At 38.4% G+C, this 12,447-nt stretch overlaps 1 protein-coding gene across 1 annotated transcript in view; it reads left to right on the forward strand.

Annotated features, from left to right (window-relative positions):
- The window catches only part of polrmt (polymerase (RNA) mitochondrial (DNA directed)), a 44,129-nt gene that overhangs the window by 16,389 nt on the left and 15,293 nt on the right, over positions 1–12,447 (forward strand). Inside the window, exons 8-15 of the mRNA XM_079594026.1 lie at positions 89–259; positions 357–596; positions 2,006–2,797; positions 4,393–4,515; positions 4,774–4,896; positions 6,516–6,695; positions 7,439–7,525; positions 9,229–9,342. Coding sequence (XP_079450152.1) covers positions 89–259; positions 357–596; positions 2,006–2,797; positions 4,393–4,515; positions 4,774–4,896; positions 6,516–6,695; positions 7,439–7,525; positions 9,229–9,342 — 1,830 coding nt within the window. The remainder of the gene's footprint in view (positions 1–88; positions 260–356; positions 597–2,005; positions 2,798–4,392; positions 4,516–4,773; positions 4,897–6,515; positions 6,696–7,438; positions 7,526–9,228; positions 9,343–12,447) is intronic.

A 12,447-nucleotide genomic window follows, 5' to 3' on the forward strand; every position in this document is an offset into this window, starting at 1 on the left:
TAAGCATTTTAACATAGTCAGAATAACTGTTTGTTTCTTTTGAGTGAGAAAATATGCACTTTTTAAAGTTATTTTTCTCCACATTCAGAGTTTAGACAAGCTGTCTCCTAGTGGTGAATCTTTGCTCTTCATGGCTGAAGAGATGGGAAACAGAGTCCACAATCTGTACTGCATCCGGCAGAAGAGCCACAGTCAGATGATCGAGAAGCTCAGGAGGATCTACAGCTCCTACGCTGAACTCCTGGCGAACGACACCGAGGTACAAGCTTTGGTTGACCAGATATGACACCTTCAGCCTGCTTTCAATTGAAATATCCAGTTGCTTGTTCACTATAATACTTCCCGTTTCATCGTAGACAAACGGCATGCTGCCGCGGGAGTGTTGGACGAGTCTCGAGATGGAGAAGTGTGCCGGCCCCTCTCTTTTAAGCGACGACACCCCTTGGCCCCTGGTCCTGATGGTGCAGCTAGGCAGCTTCCTGGTCGACCTGATGGTTCATGAGCTCAAAGTCCGAAGCAACATCCTCAATCCCACTCAAGAGAAGAAGCTCATTCCCGTCCTATATCACATGTACACGTTCCGCAGCAATCATAAGGTAAGAGGTGGAGACCAGCTGGACTGGAAGTCATACTAGTTGAAATGATGCACAATCCTATAGGAAGCAATCTTCTTTTTTCTGTCAAACTGAAGGCTGTTCATAGCCAGATAGCTTTCATTTGAATCCAAATGACTGTCCATTAAAAGTCGTGTCATAAACCATCCATTCCCACTCTGAAACCTCTCACAGACACGCATGTTTTCATGAATTATGGAATCCTTTTGCCAGTGCGAGTGATCGCAGGTCAGCGGAGGAAGATGGATTGTGCCGAAACGAATCTCTTTTTTACTCTCCCCTTAATTGCCCGGTTGATTAACCGCCGAGGGATTGTAGAAAGGGGGAGGAAGAGCCGAAAAAGATCAGGAGAGTTTCCTTTTTGTCCTCAATCTCATTCCCAAGGCTTCTGCCCTGTCTCTCGGCATGGCAGAGGCCTCCGCCGTGGGCTTCAAAGACCTGAAGCTTAACTCCCGTTTCTCCGCTGAGCTTGCAGATGGCCCGTGCAGCAGGGAAGAGCTCTCAGTTTAGCGTGTTTGTGGATTATTCATGTGCCATGAATGCAGTCAAGTGAATTCACATTCATTTTTGAGACATTTAAAATGCCACCTTGCAGTAAGACGATCTTCTATCTTTTTTAGATTTAGGGAACGTTTACAAGACAACAATGTACTAAAAGCAGAAACATTTTTCTTTTTGCTTTTTTTTGCATACAGGCGACAACGTTGTCAAAACGATCCCTGTTCACATGAACCGCAAAAATTCTTAAATATGCTCATGCTGTGGAAATACAAACCGGAAGACAGAACATAATGAGCGCTGCACTGAAAAGGAGCAGGGCTACATAAGGTCTATAGACTGAGCATGTAATTTGCATATGCATGAAGCATATGATTTTAGTGAATCAAAAACCTACAGTGAGACCAATGTAATTCAACTCACAAGCAAATAACTCTGAGCCTATCATTTTAGGTAATCCACAACACACAGCATGGGCAGTGCAGTCCGATTCATTTTTATGAACCAATTTTTAATGAATACCTACAAACAGGTCATGTCAGTTGAACCTTATTGGATATTCATATTTGACATGTTGAATTGCTTGATTTCGGCCATTGTTTATGTGACTATATTGTGTACTTTCTCTCTGAATAGAAGATGTTTATCCAGCTGTCAAAGACAGTTACGTCTATTGTGCACCATATACACTTTACCAGCAGCACTCATAAATCATCTCTGATTTATTTGAGGTTGGATTACAGGGTTGCTGCGAGTGAGCGGCGAGAGATGTTGATTAATGTAGATCCGTCACGGCATTTAAGGATTTAATTGTCCATGTTTAATGTCCTTTTTGTGACATGCCTTGAAGTTAAGTCTTGATTTTCATTTGCTCTCTTTGGCATCCCCATCAGATCGGCTTCATCAAACCGCATCCTATTGTGACACAAATACAGAGGATTGCGATGGAAACCAAACTTATATTTGAATCCTACGTCATGCCCATGTTGTGTCCACCCGTGCCCTGGATGTCCCCGAAAAGCGGCGCGTACCTGCTGACGTCCACCAAGCTGATGCGCGCCACCGATGGAGCCATCCAACACCAACTTCTCCTGGAGAAGTGCCGAGATGAAGATCTCCATGCTGTGCTGGACTCCCTCAATCAGGTGGGCAACTGCCCCTGGAAGATCAACAAGCCCCTGTTGGACATCATCATCTCGATATTCAACGACAAAGGCAGCGAAAAGCTCAGCATCCCTCCCCCGCTGTCGGAAGCGCCTGAGATTCCTCGCTTCAACCCTCATGACCCGTCCTACACTCAGATTGAGAAGGCCTACATGAAGCGGGAGGGTGTCAAAGCCAAGAAGAAGGTGGCAGAGATGCACAGCCTCCGAATGGACGCGCTCTATAAGCTGTCTATCGCCAACAACATGAGGGACGAGATCTTTTGGTTTCCACATAATATGGACTTCCGAGGTCGTACGTACCCCCAGCCGCCTTACTTCAACCACCTTGGCAGTGACGTGACCAGGGCCTTGCTGCTGTTTGCCGAGGGACGACCTCTCGGTCCCAAAGGTCTCGATTGGTTGAAGATCCACCTGGTGAACCTCACGGGGTTGAAGAAGCGTAGCTCAATAGCTGGAAGACTGGAGTACGCTGAGAGCATCATGGAGGACGTCCTAGACTCGGCAGACCATCCTCTTGACGTAAGCATTTCAATCGCACACTTACAGTACCAGTGTACTAGGGGTCGCAGGACTACATGTTTTCAAATTACTTTTAAATAAGTCTTCTGGAAAAGTATTTGACTAGATTGTGGGTCTATGTTTAACTTAAGTACGATTAGTGACGCAGGTAATTGATTAGTCGAGATGTTGGTACGAAGTCATTGAATCGTACATTAATTCATTCATTCATTCATTCGTGACGAAGCACTGTATTTATGAAAGGGTCATTGAATCATCAACTCTCCCTATTTGTTCGTGCAACAGTTCCGTCGTGGCTTTTGTTGGAACTATTATTTCCTTGCAAAATAGACCAAACAATATTGACAATACTTTGTTACCTTTTTGTTTGTTGAACTGTTGTGTACAGTTTGTCACATTTTCAATGTGTAGATATTCGGGAAAAATTGCATTCTTGCTCGGATAATATATGATCAGATCAACGTTAAAAACAAGAAGAATTTACTCGGGGTATGTTTTTATAACAAAGAGTTTGAGTCTTAAATCGATCTCTATGCACAGTCTGTGTCTGTATTTGTTCATTCGCACTAAAAAGTGCTAAATCCCCACTTTTACAAAGGTACATTGTCGAGACCAGCAGTAATGTAACGCCGATTTACTAAGGCAGCATAATCTCACTGCACGCAACCTATCATATGGACGCTGCTTGTGTGGATTGTTGTGGAAATTTATCAATATTAAAACCTGGATGAAGGAGACAAAGTCGATTCTCAAAAGATTAAACAAAGTATTTTATTTCATGCATGAAATAAGACGTTCCCACACAGACAGCGTCTGATATGAGAAGGCCCATGGCATTCTCATGCAGAGAGCATCTGACATGAGAAGGCAAAGGCTAGTCCCTTTCGCCAGTGTTATATACCCTAACACCCCTGTGTAAAAAACCATTGTTACCTCAAAGGGAGACGTCTCATTTCATGATCTTATGTCTAAAATAAATTATATCCAGACAGAACAATGTCATGTCAGCAAAAGTTTCCTGTTTTTAGCTGCAGACCTCGTTCACATGACCGAGAGAACATTTCGTTCCTGCAAGTCTGTCCTAACTTATACATTTCTAAAAGCTTGGTTATATATCTTTAATAATGTGCTTTTTGCTTATATGATTATATTCCTTTAAATTCTTATGAGTAAACATGAATCTTCAACGTTAATAAAAGTTGTACCCATATAAAAGTAAAAGAACACATCTAAATGTAAAATTTCCATTACAGGATGCAGTCAGTTTTGACCGCAAAAGAAAAAAAGGTCATTTGATTGGATGTCATGTATTTGACCTTTTACGGCACTACCATTTTCCTGTTTTTACACTAGATGCGACAGAATTTAACGAACGGCAAACTCAACATTTTGTACCCCAGTTTGGGAACCACTGCAGTACACCGACCTTATATACATTGTATAATTGATTCCATGGTATCTGTATTTTTTTTTCAAATCCGAATGCATCACAATGCAGGCTCAGAGTTATGACTGAGCAATGTTATACTGAATGTTTTATTGAAATGACTGTCACATTCCTTGCTCCCTAAAGAGTCGCAACTCTAATTTTGCAGGGTCGCAAATGGTGGATGAATGCAGATGAGCCGTGGCAGGCACTGGGTTGCTGTATGGAGATAGCGAATGCCTCGCGCTCACCCGACCACACCAAATTCGTCTCCTATTACCCTGTACATCAGGTACTGCGTGGTTACTTTATCTTTTAAATATATTAAGAAGACCAAGCTTTTTGCTATTCCAGTACAAGTCGCTATTGCACCTAATTGCTGTTTAGCGATACGGTGTAGATTGTAACTCTCTCTCTCTCTCTCTCTCTCTCTCTCTCTCTCTCTCTCTCTCTCTCTCTCTCTCTCTCTCTCTCTCTCTCTCTCTCTCTCTCTCTCTCTCTCTCTCTCTCTCTCTCTCTCTCTCTCTCTCTCTCGCTCTCTCGCTCGCAGGACGGCTCATGCAACGGCCTCCAGCACTATGCTGCCCTCGGGCGGGATGTGATTGGTGCTACTTCAGTGAACCTCTTGCCCTGTGAACTGCCTCAGGACGTCTACAGTGGCGTAGCTCAGCAGGTCAGTCATTCTGCGGCACCAGGGGGCGTCAGTGCGTCTTACTGCCCCTTTCAGTCGAAGTTGAATAGTCATCTTAAACGGCCTCTTATCCACAACTCACAACACATGGTCTCAAAGCTCCAGTTTTCATTTCATTTCTGGGAAGACTGTGTGTTTTTTAGAGAACTCTATCTGAGATATATTGACCTGGCTATTGATTTGACTATATTTGGGAACACAGTGTACCCTTTGAATACACTGTATCGTTCTTGCCTAAAACATCGGGTTGCGCTATCCTTAGCTGAAGGGTACAAGGCTGACATCTCAATGAGCTCTGCTGAGTCAGAGATTGGCCCGAACAGCCTCATTGTTCCTCGGCAGCCGGCATCAGAGCTTCTGTTTGATAGCGTAAGCTCTCAAGAGCCCCAATAAGGCCGTCAACAACTTTTACACCTCATGTGATTAATGAACCTGCTCCTTCCCTCCATGCAGATTAAGCTATTTATAGTTTAAGTGAAGGACAACTGGGATATTTCTGTTATCGTTGTTTTTATTTCTGAATTGCCTGTCAGTTGTCATTAATATGTCATTAATTGTTGAATATAATAAATAAAATAATGAATAAAAATTAAATGCATTTTAATATGTAATTTCTATATTTATTGATATTATTACGTTTTTATTTATATTTCAAATCTAATAAACTTTTATATTGTTACAATATATAAGATAATGTAGGCCTAATCAAATTGTGTGTTGTTTATATTTGTTTTATTATAATAATTAAAATATATTAATAATACATTAATAATACACAGTATATAATTTATTATGACTATAATATTCAATAATAATACATTATTGTATTATATATCACTGTATATAAAATATAATAAAATAATATAATGCATAATGCATGCAATGTTTGTATTTATCATATTTTTATTATAATATTTAGATAGATACATTTATTTAGAAAAATAAAATCTAAATATATATAAATATATTTATATATATAATATATATATATATTATATATAGAAATATATATATATATATATATATATATATATGTATATATATATATATGTGTGTATGTTATAATAAATAAATAAATATTATCATTGTATTTTAAAATATATTAATTATTAATTAAAAAAATTATATGTAATTTCTACATTGATTCATATATTATGTTTAATTTTATATTTCAAATCCAATAAACGTATTATGTTACAATATATAAAAATACAATAAAATTGTCTTATTTATATTTGTTTTATTATCATATTTAAAGTATATTAAAAATGAATTGATAATATACAGTATACAATTTGTAATAAATGTATTAGTAAAAATAATATTAAATTATTATATTATATATCACAATATATCGAATACATTTTTTTTTTTAAATAAAATTGTTTTGTTAATTATAATTCTTTTTTAGAATATAAATATATATATTTTTTTTTAAATACTTATGGTTATACAAAAGTATAACAATGCTTAACCTAATCGACTAGTCTTTAGTCACTACTAACCACCACTAACATAAACATGATGACTAAGTGCATTGATTTATGGGGTCTCACTTTGGGCTATTTATGGAGAAAAGTGCGCTGTCCCGTGTCTCACAGGTGGAAGAGTTCAGGGCTCGGGATGCGGAGACGGGATTGAAGATCGCACAGGTGCTGGAGGGCTTCATCAGCAGGAAGGTGGTGAAGCAGACAGTGATGACTGTGGTCTATGGCGTCACTCGGTACGGGGGTCGTCTGCAAATCGAAAAGCGGCTGAAGGAAATCGATGATTTCCCTAAGGTGAGGCTTGTTGCACTTCAATTAAAATGATCATAGATGGAGCAAGAAACTCGGGGAAGATGAAGAGTGAGTTTCCACACGAAACAAACCTTGTCCTGCATGATGTGGGGATGGATGTGGTCTGTATTTTGCAGACCCAACGCAGTAAAGAAAGCAGTTCCAGCCAGATTGAGGCCCTTTTACAGCCAGAAGGTGTTTATACTCAATCTGCCTGTCAAGTACTTTAGCTATACAAACTCCCCATTTCTCTCTTATTTCATTCCATGACTTCTGGCTATCTAACCTTTTCCTCAACTCTGGATTTAAAGGCGAAGATAAGCTTGGTAATCTTCCTTTACATCGCAGGTGACGTTAACTTTAAGGATTGACTTTCCCCACTGTTTGCGTCAGTCTTGATTTCCCCAAGTGCGGCCCTCTGTGGGCAGCCATAGAAACATGTGAAGCTTCTCTCGTCTCTCCCAGGCTGCGGAGAATAAAAAAGAGGAATTATCAAGGGGATCTCATCTCCACAATCTGCTTGTGAAAGCAAAAATTTGAATGGATGGTCCTTTTGGTCTCTTTGGAGATTTTTATATATATATAAATGTTCAGTTATTTTCTGGAATTTCAATAATTATTGGTACCTGACATACAAATACAAATGCATTTAAATATTATATTCACAACCTGATCGGGGTTTGGATAAAGCATTCAGTGTTGTGCCTGTGTGTATAATATAACAATGTGCTATTTGTAATCCGCAGGACCACGTATGGGATGCTTCACATTACCTGGTGGTTCAGGTTTTTAACAGCTTGAAGGAAATGTTTACTGGAACGAGGGAGATTCAGGTATATAATATCTCATCCCCTTTTACTCTTTATTAATCAGGATTACATTTTCTCAGCCAAAAATACAGTCAATTTAATAGGAGTCCATGCAATCAGGAAATTTGTACAGATTTCCCCATGCAGATTTGGCAATGGGTTAGTGTATTAAATTGTATCATTAAATACATTTCTCAGTGCTGTCTAGTTTTACTGTTACTTAGGGGTGGGCGATATGGCAAAAATATCAAGATTTTTTTTAGGAAAATCACGATTCACTGTTTCGTCACGATTCTTTTGCATGTTGGTTTTACTATTTTGTAAGTGACTGAGCATTACAGCCAAACTAATGTCCCCTATTTTAAAAACAAAGCCTTACAAGGTGACAAAATATAAAATAAAGAAGAATTAGGCCAAAGTGGCGAAGATAAAAAATATTTGTCATTATTTTCTTTATTAAAAGGTAAGAACAAAGATACACATTACATATACACAACATACAATGTACAAATGAAATAAACAGTACTTTTAAAAATAGAAAAAAGTTATTTTAAATTGTAAGAATATTTCACAATATTACTGTTTTTGTTTTGTGTTTTTTTTTATAAAATTACTGCACCTTTGAGAGCATGAGAGACTTATTAGTACCGACTTTTAAACAATAGTTAATTTTAAACCAAAACCAAAACCCCTGTTGCTTCTCTCCTTTTTTTTGAATGAAAAGATTGTTTTTGTGAATCGCCGGATATAGTTCTCCCATGATGCAACTGGCTGTGGCTCATGAGTTACAGCTGCAGGAAACAGAAAAGGAATGAATGTCCCCGGTGCAGTAGATCTTAGACCAGCCGCTCACTGTCTCCTGTTGCACCCCCCGGGGGGGACCGAGCGGACAGGCAGAACCAATGTGAAATATCCCCCACTTTGCCTACAGACACAACCAGCTTCCTAAATGGGTCAGATCCTCGGGAGGGGCGGCGTTTGAGCCCAGGTAGTTGATCATTGCCGTTACCGGCAGAAGGTGATACAGGAGTGGAAAGTGTTTGTGAACGCTCTGACGAATGGAGCCACTTCAGGCCCGGCCCACTTCCAGATGAAGACAGGAATTTATCTCACACAAAGCGTTTCGGGGGGAGAGCACTGGGGACCTGCGAATATGGCAGCCAAGTTGCTCAGCAAGCACTGTTGCTGCGGATCAGCAGGTTTTTTAAATGCTTCGTCTCAGCAACAACTTCCCACCTGTGCGTCTGGATTCTTCCAACTAGCACAGCCCAAGACTTTGTCGCAATATGTTTTCGGTTAAGACAAACCCTTGCAAATATAAGGGTTTCCTTTAGAGTTTGGCTCTGCAAAAACTTCCCACCTGTGCGTTTAGATTCTTTTAGCACAGCCCAAGACTTTTATCGCAATATTTTTTAGGCAAATAAAAATTGTTACGGAAAGGGGTTTCATTTTCAGTTTATGTCAGTAATAACTTCCCCCCCCTGTGCCTTTGGGTTCTTCCAACTAGCACAGCCCGAGCTTTTATCGCAACTATTTATCGCAATCTTTTTTAGGTTAAGACAAACTGTCGCAGATATAGGGGTTTTGGTTTCAGTTCGGCTAGCTTGGTAAATGGGTTTCAATCATTATGCAAATTTGTTCTGAATTCTTACAAATATTTATAAAATGTATACATACACACTGACTTGGATCGATTGGTTAATGCTGTTTGACTTTTTTTCGCTCAGGAATGGCTGACGGATAGCGCTAGGCTAATAGCTAGGTCTGGGAGAACAGTGGAGTGGGTGACACCGCTGGGACTTCCTATCGTTCAGCCCTATCACCGAATTAAGAACCAAACGGTAAGTGTTTTAAGATTAACTTGCTATTTTAACTAGTTTACCATTTAAAACACAGGGGCCCAAAATTGGCCCTTTAAACCTTTACGCTCTGATTCCATGTTTTAGGGATGTAATTAGGACCTTTTTTTCCCAAATTCTGTTTTCCGTTTAAATTTTTCTGGATTATGTTTAATTAAATTTTATCAAAAAGAATGTCTAATCAATTGAATCCAGAACATTGTAATAGTTTATTCAAATTTGAGAATAGTAGTTCCTTATGAAATGTTTTGTTTTTTCAGAAATTCTGTTTCTGTGTTGTATGTTTTTTTTATTTTTTATGATTTAGTACAAATTCATTATTAAAAACATTGGTAATCAAATGAATGCAGAAAACAATTTAAATGAATCATTTGAAATTTATTTTTGTTTTTGGCAAACAAATCTGCGGCCTCCAAGTTGTTCACTCAAATTCGTCATGTTAAAAAACAGAAAGCTCTTTAGTGTGAAAGTGATTTTGTCAGCTGTATTTCTTACATCGCTACACTATTGACAAAACTACATTTTGCTAATGTAACTGCACCTTAAGCTTGTTATTGGTTATTTTGGTATTAGCAAGTTGCCAGACTTGTACTTGAACAGAAACTAGATTAATTTGACATTTTCTCCTTTCTGAAAGACACTAAGTTCTTTAATTTCATCGTATTTGAGGTCTTTGACTGTACTTCCTCAGTGAGAATTCAGCAGGGAGTCCGACCTCTCTCTGCCCAGCAGGCGCACTCACCCTCGCTCTCCATCACAACCTAGATCTCAGAAGCACTGCTTGTCAAAAAGGTCTTGTGCAGCTGGGAGTGAAACAATGAAGTAACGCGGCTGAGGTTTTGCATGCAGACGGCCTGCGCTGCTGTCAGATAGCATCAGCAACAGAGCTGAGGCGGCACAGCGGTGGCCTGTAGTGCGTGCCGGGATCCAGCAGAGAGCATCTGGCAACCCGTCTGTGTCACAGCCGCTGAGCATTTGCTGCTGTTGCTGGGCCGTCCTAGTGCCTAATACTAGATTCTATGGAAGCTCATTTCCGCAACAGAATAAAAAATCAAAAGGATCCATTTTCTCAGAATTGCATGATATAAATGTGCAAAGGATGAGTTATAAAACCAGAATTGCGGGATTTGAACCTCCCAATTGCAAGCAAAAAAGTCAGAATTGACTTTATAACTCAAAATTGCGAGTTTATATCATGCAATTCTGAGAAAAAAATAATGAATTGTGAGAATTTTTAGTTTTTATTCAGTGACGAAAACAAGCTTCCATAATCTTCCAGCATAAAAAATAAAAAATGCTGTTCTAAAGCTGAATCCTAAGTAAAGCTGTATTTTATATATCAGATACAGCAGGTTTATATATCAGATTTTTCAGTTTCATTTTTTACAATGCCGATTGTTCCTAAGAACTTTTACAGAAATAAAATAAAAGATTCATAAAAGGGTATTTCTTAAATTAGTAGATTTTAAATACTTTTTTTTTATTATTATGCTTTCATCCATTGTTTTCAGATGCTTTTATGTATAGATTTTATGGTTTTATGGTGTCCCACTTCCAGATTTTCTTAAACTATGAACATTTGTCATAAAAATATTATTACATTTAAAATTATGATAATCTATAAAATATTGAAATATGCATAAATTCAGTATTGTATGACAATTAATTATAGCATATTTACCAAAGTTGTGGGCCTAATTCTTTTTTTTTTTCACTTGTGAGTAATTTAAATGTCAAATTATGTAATTTTATGTATTTAGGACACATAAAATGCTAGCAGTAAAATTTTAATGTTAAAAATGTCATTTCCATCACGGAATGGTATTAAGCACAATTTCAAATGTAGTGGAAATTACAATTTCATTTTATTTTCAAAAAGTGCTCATAGTTGAAGAAAGACCCAAACGCACTTCATACTTATTAATGTGCTGGCATTTTTTCCGCAGTGAAATATTAACACTGGTCAAAGGAGTGTACAACTGGGTACAGTTGATGTCATGTGGACCTGAATGACATAGGTGCGCCTGTAAGTCTACAGTACTTCATTCCTGTAGAGTTTTTCAGAACCGAACCCATTCATTCCTCTATCACTCCGAGGGATTTATGTAATGTCATGTGCCTGGCCTTTTCACGTTCATTCCTCTGGTCCGCATCTCTAGGCAATGGAAATAATGTGTGATAGCGCCCTAATGGCCTGTGTTGTCCTCAGTGGGGTTCTGCTGATGTAAAGGTGCTATTGTTGGTTCTTGCATTCTAAAAGTGTCTCTTGCCCTTTTTCAAATGCAGCAAGATGTTGACATATAAGGCCAGAACCTAAGATTTCATATTTTTAATAATTCATTTGACATATTTTTGTTAATTTGTTGGATTCTATATGTTATTGAACATTTTAAATATATATTTTTTTTTTATAAAATCTGTTAAAGTTGCAACTTATCTTAAGCTTTAGATTGAGATTTTCTGCCCAAATCTGAGATGTGTGATTTTTGTTTGAAATTACTAAATATTATAACCCACTTCCACAAATGCAGGTCATGACATTTTATTGGACTGTTGTGGCAAAAATTCATTAAACAAACATCACTGCGTAAGAGACACTCAGAGTCAAATTATAAAAATAGAAGTATTTATTCTTGCAAGAATAGGAGCAGTCTAATACACAGTTGTTACCCTGTGCAGAAGAGTGACACACCCCCAGACAGACTGAACCACCTTTTTATCCTAGCTCTTCCAAGGTCTTCTTCCCCCAGAGCCTTCCTCCCAGTAGTTTTCCATAGACAAAGGAACCATATCTAGATTAGATTCGTCACTAGTTGGCCCACTAAGCCCCCCTGCACCAAATGGCCTTCTGACACTGGGGTCAGAGGTCCTTGTTCGTCTGTTTTCTGGAGTGTCCCCCCCTTCTGCCTCCCCAGGTACATAAACACATAAATCTGAGAGCAGTTCCCTGTTCTCACACCGTACTGCAAATGGCAAAAACTCATAACATTCCTTTGCAATCTACTAAAAGTCAATGAAAAATAAAACAATTAAATGAAACACAAAATCTTGCCATAACAGGACTTTTATGGAATATCTGATGAAGGT

This window comes from Phoxinus phoxinus (genome assembly GCF_949152265.1).
Source record: "Phoxinus phoxinus genome assembly, chromosome: 20".
Classification (NCBI taxonomy): Eukaryota; Metazoa; Chordata; class Actinopteri; order Cypriniformes; family Leuciscidae; genus Phoxinus; species Phoxinus phoxinus.